The sequence below is a fragment of the Caenorhabditis briggsae genome (assembly GCF_000004555.2).
Source record: "Caenorhabditis briggsae complete genome, chrV, whole genome shotgun sequence".
NCBI lineage: Eukaryota > Metazoa > Nematoda > Chromadorea > Rhabditida > Rhabditidae > Caenorhabditis > Caenorhabditis briggsae.
In genome coordinates this window covers 1,870,399-1,894,333 of record NC_013488.2, presented here as the reverse complement: position 1 = coordinate 1,894,333, position 23,935 = coordinate 1,870,399, and the positions used below count along the sequence as shown (strand labels likewise).

Genomic DNA, 23,935 nt, shown 5'->3' with positions numbered 1-23,935 from the left:
TATCAGTTGACAAATTTTTAATATCTGTTACAGGAATCGAGATAATTAAGCTCAAAGTTAAAAGTTATGGAGGAGGACACTCTATTAGAGTGCTTACGGTATCTCAATTCCTAGGACAGATATCGAAAAGTTGTTCACTTACAAAACGTTTCTGATATTATGATAAGCATTTTATCAGTTAACAAATTTTTGATATCTGTTACAGGAGCCAAGATAATTAAGCTCAAACGGCTATCGTGATAATATCCGAAAAGTTGGTCTCAAATCAAAGGATATTTCCTCAGAAGTTTTCATTCCAAAATGTTTATAAGTCTGATTGAATTAGCGTAACTCAAGTTCTAGATGTATATATCCCGGAATTCTATGCCTCTTTTCATAGAATTCCTGGTTTTGCATAGAATAATTGAATTAGGCCACGTGTTCTATTCATGTGCTCATAATTCAAAATGTTTGCCAAGAAAGTGATTTGTATGGAAATGCAACTAGAATTTATTTCGAGTCTCAATAATCTATAAAAATGATTTTCAGAGAATTTTACTAAAAATTGGGAGTCGAGACAAATAAAAAGTATATAATAGATATTGACATGACGCGAGTTGGTCTAACTAGTTTAGTTTTATTTTTTCGGTCAGATTGGAAATAAAAAAATGAAAGCATAAACGAGGATATTGGTTCATTGAAGCCATGCCCTTGGGCAAAAACAAAGGAATATTCTATGAAATTTTCAGCAAACAGAAATCCCAGGAAATTTTATGGGTCACGCTGCAGGTTCAAAATAAATGAGAGCAGATGAAAAGGAAGCAAGGCGTTTGTTTTTAGGCAAAAAACGGCAAAAAAATGATTTAAAGGGGTCAAGGTACAAGGTATTCTAGACGAAATGTGTGTTTCGCATCATCAGAACACTATTCGAACGGCTTCTGTAGAATCTGGGGTCGTTGTTCGAAAGGAATGGGGAGATTAGAGGACGCTCCTCGGACCACAGCAAATCGACAATGTATTTTCGATAGGGTTGCACGTAGTAGATGGTGACCAGGGGATCAATAGTGGGACCTGGAAGAAGGAAATTTGATCTTTTCTGGAAATTTAGTTTTTCTTGCACGCAGCTCAGAGTTGTTTTATGGGAGTGCGAAAGATCAAATAGCTAAAATTAAGACATGTAGGCGGGTCCAGGGAAAAGAGCAAAGGAGCATTGAAACTAGATTCTATGCAGATTTAAATTCAATCAGAAATTATTCAGGACGGGGCTGGTGAATTTTTGGATGAAGATGGAGCAAAAAATAATTTTCGAGAATGTTCTGAAATTCAACATTTTCTGGCCCGATCAGAATCGATTTTTTCATATCCCCATTGTCAGAAAATTTCAAAATTGACCGAAATTTCATTCTACATACCCCTTGTAAATTATGCCCTCAATTTGCCCTAAACATGTACCAAATGAAGTGCACAGTACTTTGAGCAAGATTATCGCGGTTTATCTATAACATATCAAACATTTGTCAACTGATGAAATGTTGGTGATATTTTGATGAATATTTTATTTGTTGACAGATTATTGATATCTTTCTATAGGAACCAAGATAATTGATCTCACAATCAGAGTGCAGGTACTGTATTTGCTCCAACAGAAGCCCACCCTTCATGTCCACTTTGAGCTCAATTATCTTGGTTCCTTTAAAAGATATCAAAAAATACCACTTCATAAATTATTAACCATAATATCATCAATATTTTATCAGTTGACCACTTTCTGATATCTCTCATAGGAACCAAAATAATTGAGCTATGCAGTCGCATCTTACTGACCGACTGTAGAACGCCACCACAGTGGTTTTCCTGTGTTCTCGAATATCTCGATTCTTGTAAGAGATATCAAAAATTTGTCAACTAATAAATTATTCATCATACAATCATCAATATTTTATCAGTTGTCATTTTTATATCTCTTATAGGAACCGAGATAATTAAGCTCGAAGTGACGTATACCTGTATTCACAGAAATCTTCTTCGGGTTCTTGATCCTATTAAACTTCTGTCTTTTTTAGAATAACACTTTCTTAAACGCTCTTCTATCACCTGTTCTTATCACCTGTACCATTGTCTATTCATCTTCCTTTTTTTTCAACAATCACAAATGTTTAATCACTCATGGATTCTCAGAATCCCTCTCTTATCACCTGTTCTGATCACCTGTACGGATCATAACCTATGGTACAAAGAATGTGCCCAAAACTTACTCAAACTCAACAAGGAAATTATGATATAGCCGAACTTGGTCGTCTCGATAACATGAAATTGAGTGGAGAGAAAAATGAGAGACGCCGGAAACAGCGTGAACACAGGGATCATAGATTGCACGGTGAGCGCCTGGAAGAATTTGGTGACACTCGTTGTCCGTAGAGCGAATTTTCAACACTACCTTTACTAATCGTTTGATCTGCAGGGTTGTGGTAGTGTTGAACATGTAACCCGGGCGTTCCAGCATTTTTAATATTCGATATCTACAGTAGAACATCACACTGTAGATGGGAATGCATAGAAGACTGACACAGCAGGCAACCCAGAGGGTGGAGAGCTGAAAATGGAGACTTTTAAAATCTTTAAGCGGTTTTATCGTTTTCAATAACTCTATCTGTTTTTGAGCTAGAACCTTTGAAATACAGTACAATTTCACCTACCGTAAAATGAGCCCTACTCTACCTAAATTCAGGGCCCCCTCACTGTCAAGTTTGAGGTCAGTTATCTCGGTTCCTATGAGAACTGGGTTCAGTATATTGCCACATTCCCCTCACTTTGAGCTAATTTATCTCGGTTCCTTTAAAAGATATCAAAATTATGTCAACTGATAAATTATTTATCATAGTTTGGCACTTGGCTGCTCCAGCGGTATATCTCCACTAGCTTAATATTTGCAAAAAAGGTGTCAACTACAAAATTGAAGCTCAGTTTTTTTTTAGTAAACCTGCAAATTTAGAGGATCTTTCAACAAAATCTGCTCTAAGTTTTTAGGCGTCCAAAGCTGGCTTGAGCCCTAACTCGTATTCTTATACTGTGACCCCAGTACTGTAAGCCCTAGTTCGTATTTTTTTCATTCCATGACGTTTTCTGAACTTCTGATCCCCTCTAAAAATGTGGAATCTAATAAAGCAAATTGGTTCTCTTCTCCATCCTCTACACACCAAATAAACATTAATGATGCGTGGGCTTCTCTAAAAACGGAGTGGTTTCCTGTTTATTGGGTTTTTAAGGAAGTTCCTAGTGCAGAAGATGTTTTCAGAATTTTCAGATGAGCGTGTTTTGGTTTCTTATGAAGAATCTTCGTATAGAAACCCACCCTATACTTGAACTTTGAACTTAATTATCTCGATTTCTTCAAAATATGTCAAAAAGTAGCCAACTGATAAATTGATTATCATAACATAACCAATATTTTTTTCAGTTGACATATTTTTGGTATCTCTCATAGGAATAGAGATAACTGAGCTCAAAGTGCACATTACCTGCGCCACACTTGTCCCCACCACTGTCCGATACTTATCCAGATTCTCCAACTGCCACAACGTATAATTACTATTGATAGTGAAATTCGAGGTTATCTCAATATCGCGAATAGAAACCACCATACTAAACGGAATCAAATAGGCCAGAATACACATTGTAAATGCTCCAGAAGTCGGGAATCGAAGGGTTTTTAGGGAGATGGCACGGAAAACCATAGATAACATAATGGATAGAAATGAATTGACTGCAAAATGTACTGAAAGAATTCTGGTTGAAAGGATATATTCCAAAAAAGGTGAAGGTTCTCACACATCGTCACAAATATCATATAGCTCCACCAGTGGCCCAGGAACTGGGAGAATCCAAGGTAGATATTCACGATTCGAAGATTTATGGAGATCACCCTGAAAACTTATTTTAAGCTCAATTATCTCGGTTCCAGTAGGAGATATCAAAAATGTGACAACTGATGAAATGTTAGTGATATTGTGATAAATACTTTATCAGTTGACATGTTTTGGATATCTTTCATAGGAACCGAGATAACCGTACTCAAAGTGAACTTCTCCACTAACCTCGGTACAGTTAACAGAAAACATATTGAATACAGCAACTGTGTGATAGAAGTGTTCGCCAGAAATACAGTATACGGAGTCAGGCATGGCGGACTTTTGAAAAATATGAGAAACAATAAAAAGGCATTAAACAGTACACCCAAAGTAGATACAACAGATGCATATGAAATATAGAGTTGGTCATAAATGTCGACGAACATTTTCCGGGAAATAAAAAGGCTCCACACGCCACAATGAATTGGAAGAGAAGGGAAAGAAAAGAGAGGCGGGGTGGAAAGAACAAATTTCGAATATATCCTGGGTCCTCTTCAGTTGATGAGACCCCGTTTGAAAGCAAACACACATTTTCTGGAGAGAGCGTTTATTGTGCCACCACGTGGTGATCTTCTTGAAGAGAGAGGACAAAGAAGGTCATTTTGGTGTCGTCATTCGTTTTGGGGTGAATGAGAATTTGGAGAAGGAGCAGAACGTTGACTCTTCTGGGTTGGCTCTTTTTTCATTTTGACAGTGTTTGAATGAATGGATGAATGAATGAATACAAGAAAGGAGTCCTAGTAATTAGCATCACTATCTCCACTTGTTGACATTGTTTCTGAGAAATATGATACTGGTTTAAATCAATACCAGCCTCTCTGCCGCGCCTCCGATTTAACCCAGCTTTCACTCGTTCGGTGCGTTTGCTCCTCACTCTTTCCGATCTCAGTTTTAGCTTTTCAAAAATTTGCGGACATAGAAACATACAAAGAGACGCAACTTCGTTTATTTATTATGAGAATGATCCCAATTATAGTATTTTATATAAACTACAGTACCGGCCAATAAAATATACAAAAACGCAATTTTGAGTTGATTTTTGGATATTTTCACCATTTTCAAGAGTCTGGAGCTTGGCTGTCAAGTTTCCTACCGCTTTGAAATTTTCAGAGGATGTAAAATAGACCTAGATTGAAAACTTTCACCAAATTATTTTTTATTCCCAGTTTTTCAGCTATTTGCCAATTTCTGAAAGACATCTGTTTTTCAAGTTTTTAATACAAAAACGGCCCAAAAATAGGTGGGTTTCAGAAATCGACAAATAGTTGAAAATGTAAGGATTTTCCAAAATTTCTGAGAATGCTTAGTTTTCAATCTAGGTCTGCTTCATGGCGCGTTCAAAGTTGATTTCCAGGAGTAATTTCCTGAAAAAAAACGCTGTCCAAAGCTGCCATTGTTTTCCAGAGACCTCCGCTTTGAGACCCACCGTAAGTCGACATGAATCAACAGGAAGAACAGAGTCAAAACGAGTGGTACAGTAGTTTACTGTTGCTGTAAATCTGAAAAACAATCGCAGCTTTGGACAGCGTTTTTTTTTTCAGGAAATTACTCCTGGAAATCAACTTTGAACGCGGCATTACAACTACCAAAATGTTCAAAGTGATTGGAAACTTGGTAGCCGATTTCCAGACTCCTGAAAATGGTCAAAATCTTCTGAAAATCCGTTTTTGTATGTCGTATTGACAGATACAGCTACATCAGCTCCCTGTCGAAAAATGCAAAGATCAACGGAAGTGGAGCAGCGTTGTTTTGAATAAACAAAATCTAAATCGAAACACATGGAGTTCAGTATACTCCGGAAACTATGCAATCCCGGAGCATCTAGGGTTTTTGTCTGGGAAGTTTCAGGGTGGCTCACAATTACCCTGACTGATAAAAACGGGTATATCTTCAGACATAAGTATCCTTAAAGCACAAAAATTGGTAGAAATATAATTTCACATTTGATTCGAAGCTAGTAAAATTTTCAAAGCTATTCCTCAAGTCTAGGTATTTTTATGGTTGTTCAAAGATGATTTCCAATAGGTGAAGCAACTTTGACAAGCGATTACTGAGCTCAAAGTTGATTGAATCATTTGAAACTTGGCCAGTATACTGGTGAATTGTTTGAATTTATGCAGTCTAAACTTGAGCCCACAGCGCTTCACTCATGCTAGTGTAAACTTTATAAATATTGTTTTGACCGGAAATCCTCGATCCAAGATTTGACCCCAGAACTAACATAATTTGAACAGATGTTTAGTTTGCAACCACTTTTGCAGATTCTGGCCTATTTGATTTTTTTCCATTTTCCGTTTTCCATTTTCAACAAAAATGTGTCCAAGCAGATTTTGCACCGCATGAACACGCAGTTGTTCATACAAAACAAGGTTATGTATAAAACTAACCACATGGACTTTGACTTTCTGAATTCACCAGCCTGGCCATGAAACTTCTCATTTTTCTAACAGTAATCTTCATCGGTTAGCTACAACTTTAAATCTTTGAAAATTATGTTTTGTATTTTCAGATGTAACCGCACAATTCTCGGCCAGTGGTCAAACTGCAATTCTGAATGCTCATAATGCGTTACGCTCGAAAATCGCCAAGGGAACATATGTGGCCAAGGGAACTACAAAACCAGCTGGAAGTAATATTTTGAAAATGGTAAGGAGTTTGGTTAGAGCTTACCATCGGAATACTCTGAAACCTCTATTAAAAGGGCGGGGGTTTTCTATTGTTCCAATCATCTCATTTCCTATGCACGATATCGAAAACGTGTCAACTAATAAAATGTGGGTGATAATATGATAACCGATTTGTCAGTTGACAACTTTTTGATATTGTTTACAGGAATCGAGATAAGTTTGCTTAAAGTTATAGGCTAGCTTAAAGTTAGATGTTACCGAGATAATTGAGCCCAAATTGCACTACCCAATAACTTCCAAAAAAAAGTTTACAGACTTGGGACCCCACCCTCGCTGAAACCGCTCAAGCCCACGCGGATAAATGTGTTTTCACATATTCTGGAACTTTTGGAATCGGAGAGAACATCAATATGTTCAGCGTCTCCACAGGAATCTCCGATATAGATCAATATGGGTTTATCGCTGCGAACGGATGGGAGAATCAATTCCAACACTATGGATGGTCATCGAACATCTTCAACAAAGCCATGGCGCAGACTGTTGGACAAGCCAGTCAAATGGCATGGGCAAAAACGAATCTCCTGGGGTGTGGAATCAAAAATTGTGGATCACTTCCAAAGAGCTCTTCTAATAGAGTGTTGGTTGTTTGCCAATACAAAACAAGGTAAGGGTATACAGTAAAATCTGTAATAGAAAGACCCTCTAAGTTTTAACTTTGAGCCAATTTATCCCAGTTCCCGGCAAAGATATCAAAGATGTGTCAACTGATAAAATGTTTATCATAACATCAGAATTCTTTTATCAGTGGAAACGTTTTGATTTCTTGCATAGGTATTGAAATAATTGAGCTCAAACTTGGCTGTGCGGTGCCCTTTTATTAAAGGGTTCAGGGTAAATTCAAGAAGTTGAGATTTTCAGAGGAAACACCTTGAATCAATACATCTACACATCCGGAACAACTTGTTCGTCATGTCCCAGTGGAACCACTTGTGAAACCGATACTGGACTTTGTGTATAACCTAGATTTAACTATTTATAAGTTGTAGAAAAAAAGAAGAATTGAAATAAAATATTGGAAAATTATGTTAAATGAAGAAGATACCATTCCAGGTTCTTCATAGCCAATAACTTTGATCTCAATCATCTCGATTCGCTTGAAAGATATAGAAAAAAAGTTGTCAACTAATAAATTGTTTATCACAGTATCACTAATATTTTATTAGTTCAAAGTCTTTGAAAGTCTTTTTTAGGAACCCAGATAATAAAGCTCAACATGCACAAATAGGATGGACTCCTATTAGAGCGTCTATGGTCATTTTTATCTTGACAACTTTGAGCTCAATTATCTAGGTTCCTGTCAAAGTTATCAATTTGTTGTCAACTGATAAATGATTTATCACTATATTGCTAATAATTTATCAGTTGGCAACTTTTTCATATCTTTGACAGGCACCGAGATAAATTGACTTAAAGTCGAAGGTTAGGGGCACTTCAATTACAGGTTTTACGTTACTTCAATAAATGGGTGATGTTTTATCCCCATATTTTTTGCTGAAGCTGTGTACCATATGCTTTTTGTAGTTTTCAACGGATTTTTGTTCTTCTTATTCAACTAGACATTTCAGGTTTCCGCTGAAAATGTCTGAAAAATGGAAAAACGACCGTATTTTAAAAAAAATGAATGTCGTATTACTGTACGTTCGATTTTTGTACTATACACTATATTTGACGACAATTTGCAAAAATCACTTAAAAAATCGCAAACTCTTTTGTCATCTTTTTCTCTTTCTTCAAAACGTCTCAAAATTCACTCAAACAAAGAAAGCCCCAGGGCCTCCACAATGTGTAGTCTTCAGATTTTGCGTCATGTTGACTACACACATAACGTGTAGTCCATCTCCCCAACAAACAAACATTTCATCGTTGTATCTAAACCTCCTCTCTTCCCACGCTATATCACTTCAGGGGCAGTAGCCTCGTTGTCCACTTTTTGAAGAACACTGGGTCAGTATTTATTTCCAACCATCATCTTCATTTATCACTATATTTCTACCGAAATTTCCTTGAGAACAAAATGTTGGTCGGATACAAAACAACTGCACGCTGCGCCTTTAAAATGGTGAGTCTGAAATTTTGATTTCTAAAGTTTTCCTTGCTTTTTTTCCCTCTAGAATCAGATGTCCAATTCCCTAACCCCCCTCCTCTCCAATTTCCTTTTCACCTCCTCATTATTTTTTTGTGCATCGCGTGACAAGATTCCCAACCAAATCTAATTAATGGCTCCGTATATACGCAGATTCAATGATTCTGTTCTTGCTCAGTGAGATGAGCGCAGTCAGCCGTGCTGAGCACAATTGTTTGCTCGGGGAGTTCCTCTCTGCAAAAAAACATAGCACCCCCAATAACACACACGAAACTTTGCTGGAGCAGCAGCTGAGATCTGGGAATGTTTTTTTGTTTTTCTTTCTCATCTGGCCGCATGTTCTAACCTTCTAGATTTTAAGCATACACATAGTTTCCTTTAGTTTTTATTGCCCAAAAATGGTTAAAAGGCACATAGCGTTCTCAAAGTTTACCTATATGCCCTATAAAGTGATTTTATTGCCGTATGTCAACAATCCCAACTTGAAATACGTTAGATGAATAGTTTGCCGTGCTTTCTCCTTTTGATTTCAAATTACACCGTAAAACCTGTAATAGAAGGGCCCCATATTGTCAAGGTTAAGGTGAGTTATCTCCGCTCCTATACCAAATATCAAAAATGCATTAACTGATAAAATGTAGGTAATAATATAATAAAAAATTTATCAGTTGACAACTTTTTGATATCATTAACAGGAACCGAGATAAATTGCCTCAAGGTTTTAGGTTTTGTTCATTTTGTTCTGTTGGGTTCTTTGATTTTTTCACTTTCGCATAACAACTTGTTTTTGATCATGGGAGCCAAAAATGTACGCTATTTACGTCATTTTTAGTAAAAATAGAATTTCTTAATTAGATGCACAATTATTTTTCTATTTTTCACTTATGTCATTTTTTATCTCGGTAATTACCGTTATTGCTCTGATTTCCCTACAGTTGCACTTTGAGCTCAATTATCTTGGTTTCTATAATAGATATCAAACATTTGTCAATTGATAAAATGTTGTTAATATTATGGTCAACATTCCATAGGTTGAAAAATTTTTGATATCTCTGATAGGAACTGAGATAATTGATCTCGAAATTCAGGTGCCTTTCTTCGGGGGAGGAGTTACAGTACCTAACTTTTTTGAATTGCCGCCAAACTTAAAAACTCTACAAGACACGAAGTTCCTTGATGTTTTCATTATTTTTTTTGTGTTCAGAATATTTAAAATTTCAAAATTTTGCCAAAATGCGGTTTCCAAAGAGGTCAAAAAGGCTTGGTCAGAAATTGCACCTCTGTTAACCTTGATGGAAAAACATTATTCGGTTTTGATCTACGGATTCAATCAATTTTTGCAGTTTTTTGTGTCCAAAACCTTCTAGGGAGTTCACCAGGCAAACTTTTTTTGTGAACTTCAAAAACTGAAATCGCAACCCCTGTAATCAAAGGCACTAACTTTGAAACAATTTATCTCGGTTCCTGTAAAAGATATTAAAAATCTGTCAACTGATAAATTTTTATCTTATTATCACCAATGTTTTATTAGTTGACAAAATTTTGATATCTCTTGCAGGAATTGAGATAATTGAGCTCAAAGTTGATAGTGTGGAGGACCTTCTATTACAGGCTCCCCCGTAATTTCATTGAATAGCAGTTTGAGGATTTAAAACGTTTCTAAAATTTTTAGATTTTCTTTTAGCAAAATCACAAATTTTGAAAAATATCTTCCATTCAGAATTCTCAATATACAATCAGCTTAATCCCATCAATTTTTATTTCCATTCAGCACTTTCACGCATCCACTCATTTCCTTTTCCTAGAAATCCAAATCCAAATCAAACCGATCCAATGTTTCCGTCCTTCGTGTCATTCCTTTCTCTCTTCATTCCGATATTTCTCTCTTCGCTTGTCCTCCATCTCCCCGCTTCTATGCTAATCCGTCGTGTTTCGAGCCTCTTCTTCGTCCTCTTCTACTCTCACCGTCTGCGTCTCCACATCTCCTCAGGGACACCCTCTCATCTTTTTTTTTGCCACTTCGATTCATCTCTCTGGAAAACACTTGTGTTCTCTTTTTCCCTCTTTTCTTTAGTGTTTTTTAAAAGGATCACAAAAATATCTTCTTGCAATTCTCTTCAAAAATATAATTCACTCTATTCCAGACAGCCCGTCTCGTTCTTCTTCAAAAGCGCTTCGAAAGTTTTGTTCCAACAATAACATCGGGAATGTCCACACCTCCGATCGAGAGCCATTTTGCGCACCGTCCTCAATCTGTTAGTTCGCAACCGTCGGTGAGTCAAACAGTGTTCACTTTTGCCCTTTTTTCTCTGCTCCTCTTTTCTCTGGTTTTCTATCTTTGTAGCCTCTTGCTAAGCCATTTTCACTCCCCTCTCTACACTTTTCTGGGTTAATCTTGGAGAGAGAAAGTTTGAAAACTTGAGTTTCTGGGCCAAATTATTTCTGTGTTTTTTTTTGTTTAGTGTTTTAAATTGTCTTGGGATTAGTCGTTTTTTTCTTGTATTGTCTGTTTTTTGGCAAGGAACCAACCAATTTTCATGGTGAATTGACTCAAAAGTACTATAATTTCATTTGAATTCAAATCGGTCCAGTTCTATAATCGTGTTCCGTCACAAGGTAGAACAAATTTGACAGTAAATTTTGAGACGAAATTTTTTTAATTTCAAATGTAAGTCTCAAGTGTTTTCAATTTTTTTTTTAAAATAGGGCGAAAATGTTTGCTCTTATTTTCTCGATATTTCTAGAATCGTCAACTTTGAGCTCAATTATCTCGTCTCCTGTAAGAGATATCAAAAAAAGTTCAATTGATAAATTGTTTATCACAATATCAACAACATTTTATCAGTTTACAGATTTTTGAAATCTATCACATGAACCGAGATAATTGTGCTCAAAGTTTCCTTCAGTTTTCAAATTATTTCAGTTTGGTGATCGCATTCCGTTACAAACCAGATTAGATTTGACCATAAATTTTAGGACAACATTTTTTGAATTTCAAATTTAAATCTTAAATTTGGGCTTTTCCGATTCGTTGAAAAATGTTTGCTTTTTTTTCGATATTTCTAGACTCAAGCAAGTTTACAAACTGTAGGCACTCTGCTAGAATGCCACTCAACTTTGAGCCCACAAATCTCATTTTCTACAAGATATGTCAAAACGTGTTCAACTAATAAATTGTTTATCATAATATCACCCACATTTTATACGTTGAGCACTTTTTGATATCTCTCAGAGGAACCGAGATAATTGAGCTCAAAGTTAATGGTTCTCAAAATTAACAGTGTGCCTCTATTCTAGGAAGTACGGTACTTTTCAAATATAAATTTTTGGAGATCTGGAAAACTTATGTACCTGGTTAACATCCCAAAACCGGAAACACAAAAGTTTTGCTAACCCCTTAACCTTGTTTTTTTCTGGAACTTTTGACAGTTATGTCACCTGCCACGTGGTACCAACAGGGAACTTCTCACTTGCCCATCTCGTCCGTTTCAGTCATTTTCCCCTTTTGTCTCTTATTTTTTGTATAGTCTTCTTGTCTTTTTTCTCCTATTTTTTTTCTCATTTAACTTCCCGGAAATTCAGAATCCCCAATTTCAGAGATCAATGGAAATGGACGATCAGAACGGTCACCCTCACTATCCGTCGCTTCTCAATGTCACCCACATTGATATGACTTCGCGAGCCGAAGACATTCGCGCCGGACTCATCGACACTTTTCTTAATTTGGAGCGTGTGGATAAGAATTTGTATTTGTAAGTTTTTATGGAGCTAAATAATGGCTGTAGCCTGAAAAATCCCTGTTATGACATTTACAGTAAACATTCTAATAGATGGCACACTAGCTTTTAACCTTGAGCCAATTTATCTCGGTTCCAGTGAATGATATCAAAAAGTTGACAACTGATAAAATGTTTATCATAACATCAGAAACATTTTATCAGTTGACAAATGTTAGATATCTCTCACAGAAACCGAGATAATTGAGCTCAAATAGGGGTTCTAGGGAGGGCTTCTATTAGAGCGAACTTTAGATTCTCGATATAATTTCCAGCTAAAAGCCTTGATTAAAAAATCCAGCTGGTATTTTTACATACATTTTTTCAGAGCTCGTCACTTGCTCAAAGGACGCATCTCCCTTCCAGTTGTCTATGGGGGACAAGTCATCGGACAAGCCCTGTCCGCTGCCACAGCCACTGTCGACGTTGGATTCGTGCCCAACAGTCTTCACAGCTACTTTGTGCAATCCGGAAACGTGAATCGTCCGATTCTCTACCAAGTGGATCGCATCCGTGACGGAAAGAGTTTCTGCACTCGTCTGGTGAAGGCGTTGCAAGATGGAGAAGCCATCTTCACGGTGCAGATTTCATTCCATAGAGTGAGTCGGGGTTTTTACAATTTGACTATTTTCAAGCTTCCGGTCCGTCTGAAAATTTTTGAGAGTGTAAAACAAACCCAGATTGAAAACTTTGCATTCACAGAATTTTTGGAATATTCATAGTTTTTCAGCGATTTGTCGATTTCCGAAAGACACTTCGTTTTGGTACTGAAAACGTGAAAAACAGGTGTTTTTCAGAGATCGGCAAATAGCTGAAAAACTAAGAGTTTTCCAAATATTATGTACATGCAATGTTATCAATCCAGGTCTGTCTTACACCCTTCAAAATTTTCAAACTGTTTCGACACTTGACAGCCGAGCTTCAGACTTTTGAAAATGGTCAAAAGTACTGAAAAATAGATACGAGTCTCTAAAAATGTGTGTTTTAGCCAGAAGCCGATTCAATCGTCCACCAGCTTCCGATGCCAGAGGTTCCCGCTCCAGATAGCTTGGAAGATTTATCGGACACTTTCGAGCGCATCAAGAAGAACACCAACATTCCACCAGCGGCATTGGCAATGATTGGATTCAAGCAAAAGGAGATTCCACCAGCGTTCTTCAGAATCTTTTCGGTATGTAACTTTTTTTCAGAATTTAAAGGTGGGAGACATAAGGAATTGAAGTTGTGAGCTCACTGCTGGGGGCGCCGCGGCGCTACGGTTGCGCAAGCTGAGACACTAGACACTATATACCATCACGTCAGAATGCATACCGTCAACCAAAAAGACTGAGAAAGTTTTTTCCCTCCCACCTCTAAGAATCTAAGGATCAATAAAATTAGATTTCTTCCAGTTCCGCCCTGTGGACATCGACTCGTACCTCTGTCTAACAAAGGATGAGAATCACAGTGCCGGACATGGACACCCAACTGACGCCTACAGGTCGTATGTATGGATCAAGGCTAATGAGAACATTGGAGACGATCCACGTCTTCATATGGCCGCGGCCGCTTATATTTCGGACGCCACAATGATTGAGACGGCGTTGAGACCACATTCCAAGTAAGTTCAGAATCTAAACTAGTGGCCGTCTGGGGTGGCGTTCTATTAGAGTGTTTACGGTATCAGTCCTTGTAATTCTGCTCTGTTTATGGTTTTACAATCTTCGAGAAGAATAGAATTTAAGCTTCAGATGTCTGAATAATGATTTCTAGTGTTGACTTTCAGACGCGGCTTCATCCCATCGATGGCTCTCACTCTGGACCATTCAATCTGGATGCACACTGACAATTTCCGTGTGGACGACTGGCTCCTCTACGAGAACCACTCCACCATCGCCGGCGGTGGACGCAGTCTTATCGAGGGAAAACTGTGGACCCGTGACGGACGTCTGGTGTTCTCAACGACCCAAGAAGCTCTCATCCGTGCACACAAGAAACGCTCCAGTGCGTCGCCATCGCCAGCAGTCGCCAAATAGAACATGAACCGAAATACTCAAATCAGAAACTCGACTTTATTCCTTTAAAAAACCTTCGATCAAAAAATATGAACGGACATTCGTGTAGATGATCTCTTTTTTTGTTTTCCAAATAAATAATGAATGAATAATTAGTATTTAGAATGAATATGTATAAAAATGAGTGAGTAGTAGTACAAGAAGAAGAAGAAGGACCAAAATACAGTAAACATTCTAAAACGCTATCCAAACCGACAACTTTGAACTCATATATCTCGATTCCTATGGAAGATATCAAAAAGTGGTGTACTGATAAATGTTGCTGACATAATGATAAACATTTTATCAGTTGACCACTTTTTGATACCTTTCACTGGCACCGAGGTACATGGGCTCATAGTTGACGGCTTGGGTGGCGTTCTATTAGTGTTTACGGTATATGGAGGACACAAAAAATTATTCAATTGACTCCGGAGTCGGCGCAAAACTGTTCTCCATGTTGTTGAATCCGCTGAGCAATGTGATGATCATTCTGGTGTACTCTCCAGATGTGTACATGCTGATGTCGGTCTCCAAGGCGCGGTTGAACTTGCGTTTGTACTCGAGGGAGATGTCTTGCAAGTCAATCTGAATTTTTAGGAATTGTTCGATTTTCTTGGGAGCCTTGATCCTTACCTCACTGCGGCTAACACAAATTCTGATGATGGTCGATTGATCGACACGTTCGGCGGTCATAGCTGTGCGGAGTTTCTCGGCGAAATAGATTTGGATACTGCGGGAGACCCGGGCTGGAAATATGATAGGTTTCGGAGTCTATATACAGCCAATTTTTGGCACGCTAGGGCACCGTGTCCCAATCAGAGTGCCTTTGGAACACCATCTGCGCCCCTGGCTCGTAGGCCAAGTTTGAGCTCATTTAGCTTGTCTCCTATGCGAGATATCAAAAATGTTTCAACTGATAAAAGGTTTAACATAATATCATAAACATTTTATCAGTTTAAAACTTTTTCGTATCTTTGACAGGAACCGAGGAAAATTGGCTCAAAGTTGATTGAGTTTCTACTCACCAATGGTAAGAAGAATCAAACGAGCTTCGGAGTGAATGCTCTTGTTGCGACGAATCTGTGTCTCAAAATCCGATTTATCGGGTCTAGCCTCGTCGACTTTATCCAAAACGGTTCCGATATGCTTCCATGAGTGTCCAATGAACAATTCCTCGAATAGGTTCACGTTCCTGGCAATATCATCGACTGTAGTTGCTGACAACATTTTGACATGTTTGTCGACTAACTCGTCGTTGAGACGAACGCCGAGTCCCTCCTCCCGGTTAACGCAGAGCAGCATGTTCAACATTTTTCCAGTTACACCTTCCACCTGAAGCACTTTTTGTATGTAGGGATTCTCAAGAGTCAATGCTATACCTTCACAGTGATATCTTTGTCCAGGGATTTGCGATAATCCGTTTGATAAGTATCGCGGAGAGCCCGTAGCTGCTGAAAAGGGACTATAGGTATCAGCATTTGTTAATAATCTCTTACACGTGGTGAGCGAGTGCAGGCGATTTCAATGGCGACCGAGCGATCACCGTGGCGGTTGGAGAGCGATTTGTAGACGCATTGGGCGTCGTAGTTGGGTGCGGCTTTGAAGAGCGCCTGGCACATTTCAAAGAAGAATCCTCCACATTCTTCTTCGAGGTCTTCGAGAAGTTTCTGGAAAAGGCGTTGTTGAGTTTAGGCTCTGAAGACCGCGGCCAGCCGTGGCTCAGTTTGTGGGTAGGTTGCTGTGGACCAATCAGTTCGACTCAGAATCTACTAGGGTTACTAGGCCACCGTACAATACGTATTAACTAGCTGGTACGCCTTCTTTTTTTAAATTCTAGTTTTCCCTGGTTGGTCGGCCCGCTCCTCCCTTTGAGAGCAAGGCCGGCCACAGGATTCGGAATAGTTCCCTTGGGATAGGTAGGATACGTCTAGTGGCCCTAAAATGGATTATTTTGCAGTTGATGTTTGGCCATTTTGACCATTTTCAGGAGTTTAGACCTCGGCTGTGAGCTAGAAACCCATGAAAATGGACAAAAATCAACTGAATTCTTTAGGCAAGACTGTGCAATTCCCGGCCGCAGCCGGCCGTGACTCAGGCCGCGGGCAGGTTGTCTTGAGCCGATCAGTCCGACTCAGAAACTAGGCCACCGTATCCTACTTATCCCAAAAGAGTCCTATTCGAAATGATGCGTGGCACAAACTTGATTCAGGATTCAGGCATACGAAGTTTAAATTCTTTGCTTCTAGAAACTTCTAGAATCCTATTAAGGGATTCTTGAGATTCTATTCAATTTACTCACCCTGCTGTACATATCCTCATAAGCTCCCAAAATCTTCTGACGTTGGAAGTTGTTGTGATACAAAACCGTGTTGATGATGGTCTGATCATTGGTGTCTGAAAAAATTCCTCGTTTTTCACTACTCATACAAAAAAACTAACCGAGCCCGTGGAGCGAAGAACGGAGAGTTTCGGAAGCCTGGACCGGCTTGAAATCCGGTGAGCTTGGTCCATAAATGGTTCCACGAAGGTCGTCGTACTGCGATTCGTACATTTGGAAAATCATTGGAATGTTTTTCGAGCGGTGGCTAGTCTCCGAGTCGAGGGAGGATCCTGTTGAAAGTGTCTGAAAAAGCGGAAATTGGATTTTTAATATGGGGAAAAAAAATATTAATTTCCGCTTTTTTGGTCAGAAATAGAAACAAAAATGAATAGCTGGAATCGAAAGATAAAAAGGCGTAACTAGCTGAGCGTAACTGGAAAAGGCGGGACCGGGAGGTTTCGTGACATGAATTTCTGATAACGAGAGGTCTCTGCTGTATGTACACCAAAGTTGTTGACATCTTATATATCACATGGAGAGAGAGAGAAAAATTTATGAGTCTAGGGAAAGGATTGAGCTGGTGGCTTTAGCTTGTCACCTAGATATTCCACCCTCATAGCCTAGAAGAAGAATTTTTAATCGGAAATGAAATGTTTTTAGAAATGAGTCTAGTTCATATTAAAGCAAGGAAAGATGGCTCTTCCTACTTATATACCGCCTGAAAACGTCCACGCCTTCATTTCCTTATCCTAAGAATATTATCCAAACACGAGAAAAGTAGGATTATCTTTGGAATAAGAAAAATGCGGTTCAAATGAAAAAGTACTCAAAATATAAAAATATATATTATTGACGCAAGCAGGGTTGGATGTGTGAAAATCCATAGATATCGAATTATATAGTCTCCGCTGGCTATAGAAGCCATGTCTTGTTTTTCGGGATTTCAGAGGATTTTCAGAGGTATGATTCATCGAATGAAAAATAAGTAATGAGAAGTTTCGGAAATCCTTCAAGGAGGCTAAACAATAATAGTTTGTCTGGTTGAGTCATGATTGGAACGTTTTGGGATTCAGTGAGTTTTGGTCGTCTAGCCAGATGTTGGCCGAAAACTGCTGTATAGCGGGCCAAGGTCAGCTGGTGACGCCCAAGCATGGATTATAAATTTTATGAATTCTAGATTCTTGGAATCCAATATTTACTGAATTAAAAACCCATGTTTTAGTCGGAAGTTGGCTAAAAACGGCTGTATAGCGGAACATGGTCAGATTTTGGTCGCAAAGTTGAAATTTGAAATACTAATAGCTTGGAACTTTGGCTTTGGTAGCATTCTTATCTGGAATCTGACCAACCCCTGACCAGAAATTGCCGGCGACACCCAAGTATAGATCCTCGATAGTTTTCATATTTGAAAACGGGCCACAGTTTCTTTCAAACTCAATATTTTGGAATTTTCTAAATCAGATAAAATAGAACTTGACAAGTTCTACAAAATGGTATTCTTTTGAAAATTGTATCTAGTCTATGAACAAAGTTTGAAGCCAAAACTGTCTGAGCCATACTTGTAACGGGCCGGGCCGGGCCGGGCTTTTTTCCGAATTTCGGAGGCCCGGCCCGGCGGGCCTGTCATTCCACAAGTTTTGAAAATTTCAAAAAACACATAAGGGGGGACCCTTATGTGTTTTTTTTTCGATCAAAAAATTTTTTCGAGTTTTTTTTTTGGTATTTTTTGATCAAACAGACAAACAATCCAAAAAGCACAAAAAAAATATAGAAATTGTATTGAGAGCTCAAAGTTCGGTTCAAATTGACAAAATTTTTGCTACCGGGCCTTCCGGGCCGGGCCCGGGCCTTGAAATTTTCCTCAGGCCCGGCCCGGCCCGGAATTTTACAAGTATGGTCTGAGCTACACTCCCAGCTTAATGACCTTGTTACTTTGTTCATAGACAAGATACAGTAATTCAACTTGTATCATTTTGTAGTACACGTTGAGTTCTATCATATCTGTACAGTTGGTTTAAAATATTGATCCTGAAAGTAACTATGGCAGGGCCCATTTTCAAGTATGCTATTTTTTACCGGATCCTCTTGAGAGTCTCAAAAATCTTCCCTATCATTCGAAAATCTTCGAACTTCAAGGTGCGCGTGTTGCCAACTCCTAGACCAACCACCACCTAACTTTTTGATCTATGCCTGTTTACTGGAGACACATTTCCAGAATGTGCTCACGTGGAATACTAGATGAGATGACAGGTTGTACATCTATTTTTCTATTTTTACGATTTCCAGATATCAGAACACACATACTAGAATTTTCAGAATCCTAGAAACCCACCATTTTCTTGACTCTTGATGCCAATGAGGTGGCTTGAGGATGGAATCCGATTCGCGGGGCTCTTTGTCTTGGCGGCAGTTCAGCGAAACTGCTGCCCATTCGAAATAGGAGAATACGGAGAGAATATGAGGATGTGTATGCGTATATCCGGTGATTGGATATAGAAGAATATGAATACACGGATTATCTCCGGGGAAAGCGAGGGAGGGAGGAGTCAAGCAGATATATGGGGCTCGGGATAATTGATGAAGCTTCGCGAGAGAGAGAGAGAGGTGGAGTCCGAAACACGGGCAACACGACACACTATCACGAGGTGGGGAAGATTAGAGATTAGGAAACTAGTAACAATAGATTGGTGTCAATTGTTGTATTCAGAGGAGACGCTAATCCGAAGCCTTATGACTGATCTTAAAACTCCTTGATCCTCGCTGCTTGAATTTCTGGAATGTGGTGTATTTTAAAGATATTGTATGGCTTGAATACTGTTGGAGAAAGGATACTCGGAAAAAGAAGTGCCAGGAATATTTTATCCTTTTCGGTCTTTGAAAAAAGGCATTTCAATCAGAAGCTGAAAAAGGGATTTTGACTCAATTTTGACTCTGTTTTTTTTCACACTGGATTAAACTTGGTGGGATTTAGCCACTGTCTAGGAAAAGTGAACATCAAGGTCCACAAGAATTTTTGATTTGAAGACAACATGAATCAGAAGTTCTTGAGGATGGGATCATGGGTTGTAAAATTTAAAATCACAAAATCTAGAGTTTGAAGCATTACTCGGTATCAGAGCCATCATCCATAGGATATAGGATCTATAGGGTTAAAGATCCATAGGATCTAGGATCCACAAAATCTAGAATTCGAAGAATCTGGGTATCATAAGACCTAGCTTTCCATAGGATCTAGGAACCTTAGAATCTAGAAACTTTCGGATCTAGGAACCTTTTGATAGGTAGGTACCATAGCCTTGGAATCTAGAAATCATCTGATATGGAACTCGTGTCAGGCTGTCCACCTGTCTATAATCCTTCAATTCACCAGACAATTTCAAAGATCCCTACATCGCCAATTTCCCTTATTTCAAAAATCCAAAATCTTGTCTTTAGACATAAAATGTTATAACAGTTTTCTGATCCTAAACCTCTAATGTGATATTATATAACCATTCTACTTAACAGTCTATTCATCCTCCACCCGCCCACCCAAACAACACCAATCAGCATTTTTTTTTTCATTTTTCAATCAAGCCTAATCGTTATTAGCCCATAACACCCTCACTTTGAATTTGTTCCCCAAATTTTGTTGACTAAAAAGTCTGCAAGATTTCTGACCAAACTTTTTCGGTTTCGTCAAAATGCATGAAGCCATTTAAAGTTCATATCAAAAATTGCGTCAAAATATTCTAACCGATCATCCTATTAACTTAAAATCTCAAAGATGAGTAGTTTAGAAATTTCATTTGGATTTCAGATTAACCAGAATCTGGTGGCTACGTCAGCAAAGCTGTCACGAGGGGATTATGGATGGGACAAGCTCACTTGTTCTAGGATTAAGACGGTAAAGGGTTTGGAGCAATGTGTTGCACAATCTACAGTAAGATCTCTAAATGCCGAATATAGTTTTCCAACGTTAACCAAAAATGAATGAAAAGCGAATGCTTTTTTTTGGCTGCATCTCATATGTTAATCCAATCAAATCATGAAATATCCGGAATGATGATATTATGATTTTCGATTTATCTCCTCGATTCATCTAGAATTTTCAGCATAAACAACTCGAACACATATTCAGAAAAGATTTCAAAAACAAGTTTTACTCACCCGATCACGAGTGTCGGCTCGAGTCACCTCGATGCTGATACTACGATCCGACGAGGCCATTTGGGCAAACATTTTGGGGTTTTTTGGGTGAGATGAGGTGGTCCTGAAAAACAAGAATTTGTGGAGGAGGAAATTGGGCTCCAGGATGTTTCAGAACCACGACGTTTCAGAACTCTACGATTCTGTGCAAAACCCCTATGAAGAAATGCAAAAGAAAATTCTGGAATGTCGGGTTCTGTAACCTCCGCCGGCTGTTGAGAAGAACAAAATTTAAAAAATAGAATTAGTACGAATTTTATGAAGAATAAGGACTTGCGAAAGAGAAAATTACTGTAAATGCTCTGATAGCAGCCACCTCTCACTATCAACTTTGAGCTCAATTATCTTGGGTCCTATAAGAGATATCAAAAGGTTGTCAACTGATAAAATATTGCTTTTATTATGATAAGTAAATTATTAGTTGACTACTTTTTGATATCTTTGGCAGAAATCGAGATAATTGAGCTTAAAGTTAACGGCTCTGTCAAAGGAAACACGGTATTTGTCCTTGAACTTTAATTTTTTTGGAACTCTATTTTTCCCAGATTTTTGAAATTTATGAATAAAGAATTTAGAAATTTCAGATTCTAGATCATTCTAGATCCTATTTTCTTCATAAAATAAATTCCCCAAAAATACCATTATCAACAAAATGGGATTGATAAAAAGAGAAAATGGGATGTTTCGTAAAAAAACAAAGAAAATTCCCATCACGAACATCGTTCTCATATCAAGATACACATAGACATACAGCCCGCACACATATTTATACGTATTCTAAGCCGCATTTGGATAATCACTTGATTATGCATCGTCGCCATTTAATTTGGCCAAGAGCGGTGTGGAATATTTATCTTCTTTTGAATGCTGCGATTTGTGACGAAAGAGGTGTCAATGGAGCAAAACAGATATGTAGATATGTGTGAATATGAGGGAAAACAGGAAATTTAAGTGAGTTATCATCCTTCTTTCAGGGGCCGGGATGACTCCCTCCCCGCTTATCCGTTATGGAGAAGGATTGCCTTAAGACTCGATAGACAAAATAGTAATCCAGGAAGAAGAGGTGTTGCATATCAGTCGTATCAGTCAGAATTTCAGATGTGATAGCGAAAATAAATATAGAGAAGAAAAGTGTAGTCATCCCAGAGGCAGCCAACTTTATTCCTAATTTTCGATAAATGCTCCCTTGTGCACTTTGAGCTCAGTTATCTCGGTTCCTATGAGAGATATCAAAAATTGGTTAATTGATAAAATTTTGGTGAAATTATGAGGAAACTTTATATAGTTGACTTTTCTAATATATATTATTTTAAACGTGATGAAAAGAAAATTATTTGCGATTTAATAAATCAACGTTTCAAAAAAAAGTGTTTTAAATTATAAAACCAAAAAAGCTACGTGCATTTTTACAGTGACCCATGACCGTTGATGGCCCATTGACTTGAGGAGGATGCTATAAAGGAAGAGAGAAGTGAAGAGAAGAATCAGTTCTCGTCTTCTCGGGGCTCCAGATAGGGGACCCGAGAAGGAGCTCCTGGGCCTGAGCCTGGGCCTGAGCCTGGGCCTGGGCTTAGGCCTGGGCCTGGGCCTGGGCCTGGGCCTGGGCCTGGGCCTGGGCCTGGGCCTGGGCCTGGGCCTGGGCCTGGGCCTGGGCCTGGGCCTGGGCCTGGGCCTGGGCCTGGGCCTGGGCCAACAGCCTGGGCCAACGGCCTGGGCCTGGGCCAATGGCCTGGGCCAACAGCCTGGGCCAACAGCCTGGGTCAACGGCCTGGGCCAATGGCCTGGGCCAACAGCCTGGGCCAACAGCCTGGGTCAACGGCCTGGGCCAACGGCCTGGGCCTGGGCCAATGGCCTGGGCTAATGGCCTGGTCCAACGGCCTGGGCTAATGGCCTGGTCCAACGGCCTGGGTCCTGCGGCCCGGGACCTCTAGCCCGGGTCCTGCAGCCTGGGTTCTGGAGTCTGGGCCCTGATACTGGAGCCATGGTCAGGAGCAAGATGACATGATAGAACTCACGTTTAAATAATAATCGAATTTAATTACAGGTTTTTAAGAAGTTTGTCAAAGAGAACGGGGAGGAGAAGCTTCTTTTATTTGGTTTCGAGAGTATGAGGATGTCAGAAAAAGATTCGGAAGAAAAAGATTCGGAAGAAAAAGCTCCACAACAATCCATAAATCCTAAATTCGAAACTCCAAATTTGTATATGGATCTTATCAGAGAATCTAAACTCATAAAAAGTTGTTATAAACTTTATTAGGGCTCTATAAAAAAAGTTTGGGAAACATTGAAATGAAAAAATAGGAAATTTTGGTTATTTTTCATATGGAATCTGGATCTATGAATTCTAGATGATTTCAGGTGTGGAGCTTGGCGATCCAGAAGTAGTTGAAGAAGCTGGAGATGGTGGGAAGGACCTGAAATGGTATAAAATTAATTTATTCGAAAAATCTTTTAAAATTTGATACTCACCCATTTCCAAAGTCACTAGACAGAATACGGTCGATGCCAAACAATAGAGGTTGTTGGGAATTTTCAGAATCCACAAATCGCCATCTACAGGATCTCCCACTGATCTTCTCCAACATTCCATCCTTGCAGAACGTTCTCAACACTCTAGCCATATTGCTATATGTCATAACCTCTAGTCGTCGGTTTGGCTTTGTAGCTCCCCAGAGTTGGGCGACTTTGTGTTTTTCCACGAAACGAAATTCTCGTGCAGCTTTGTCAGTCCAGCAGATGATGTCCGTTTTGGATTCGTCGTCCAAGAGTCCATGAAGGAATGGTAGAATGCAGATTTTCTTAGAGGAAACTTTTTGAGTGGTGGCCGATGATGGGTACGACATTTTGGAATTCTGAAATTCTGTAATTGTTTGAGAGACTAGGAGAATGGTCAACAATTTCGTGAAAGGAAAAGAATAAGAATGACTGAATATTTTCTAGCCGTTTTACTGTTGGTTC

The 23,935-nt window shown here is 38.9% G+C and overlaps 5 protein-coding genes across 5 annotated transcripts; 2 read left to right on the top strand and 3 right to left on the bottom strand.

The window, feature by feature from the left end:
• Nucleotides 1–868: 868 nt before the first annotated feature.
• On the bottom strand, nt 869–4,273 carry Cbr-srd-32 (the record flags this gene model as incomplete). Its single annotated transcript, XM_002635487.1, has 6 exons — nt 869–1,050; nt 2,235–2,364; nt 2,417–2,572; nt 3,498–3,754; nt 3,808–3,902; nt 4,074–4,273. The coding sequence occupies 6 exons, from the start codon at nt 4,271–4,273 to the stop codon at nt 869–871; spliced, it is 1,020 nt and encodes a 339-aa protein (XP_002635533.1).
• Nucleotides 4,274–6,312: 2,039 nt separating this feature from the next.
• On the top strand, nt 6,313–7,532 carry CBG08842 (the record flags this gene model as incomplete). The annotated part of the gene is made up of 4 exons (XM_002635486.2): nt 6,313–6,349; nt 6,397–6,533; nt 6,829–7,178; nt 7,433–7,532. 4 exons carry the CDS (start codon nt 6,313–6,315, stop codon nt 7,530–7,532), a joined length of 624 nt encoding a protein of 207 aa, XP_002635532.2.
• A 4,728-nt stretch (nt 7,533–12,260) lies between these two features.
• On the top strand, nt 12,261–14,448 carry CBG08841 (the record flags this gene model as incomplete). Its single annotated transcript, XM_002635485.2, has 5 exons — nt 12,261–12,409; nt 12,762–13,032; nt 13,422–13,604; nt 13,825–14,033; nt 14,199–14,448. 5 exons carry the CDS (start codon nt 12,261–12,263, stop codon nt 14,446–14,448), a joined length of 1,062 nt encoding a protein of 353 aa, XP_002635531.2.
• Nucleotides 14,449–14,883: 435 nt separating this feature from the next.
• Nucleotides 14,884–17,032, bottom strand: Cbr-nex-4 (the record flags this gene model as incomplete). Its single annotated transcript, XM_002635484.1, has 7 exons — nt 14,884–15,054; nt 15,103–15,215; nt 15,495–15,801; nt 15,849–15,920; nt 15,966–16,136; nt 16,769–16,863; nt 16,909–17,032. The coding sequence occupies 7 exons, from the start codon at nt 17,030–17,032 to the stop codon at nt 14,884–14,886; spliced, it is 1,053 nt and encodes a 350-aa protein (XP_002635530.1).
• A 6,289-nt stretch (nt 17,033–23,321) lies between these two features.
• Nucleotides 23,322–23,820, bottom strand: CBG08837 (the record flags this gene model as incomplete). The annotated part of the gene is made up of 2 exons (XM_002635483.1): nt 23,322–23,391; nt 23,447–23,820. 2 exons carry the CDS (start codon nt 23,818–23,820, stop codon nt 23,322–23,324), a joined length of 444 nt encoding a protein of 147 aa, XP_002635529.1.
• Between the last annotated feature and the right edge of the window lie 115 nt (nt 23,821–23,935).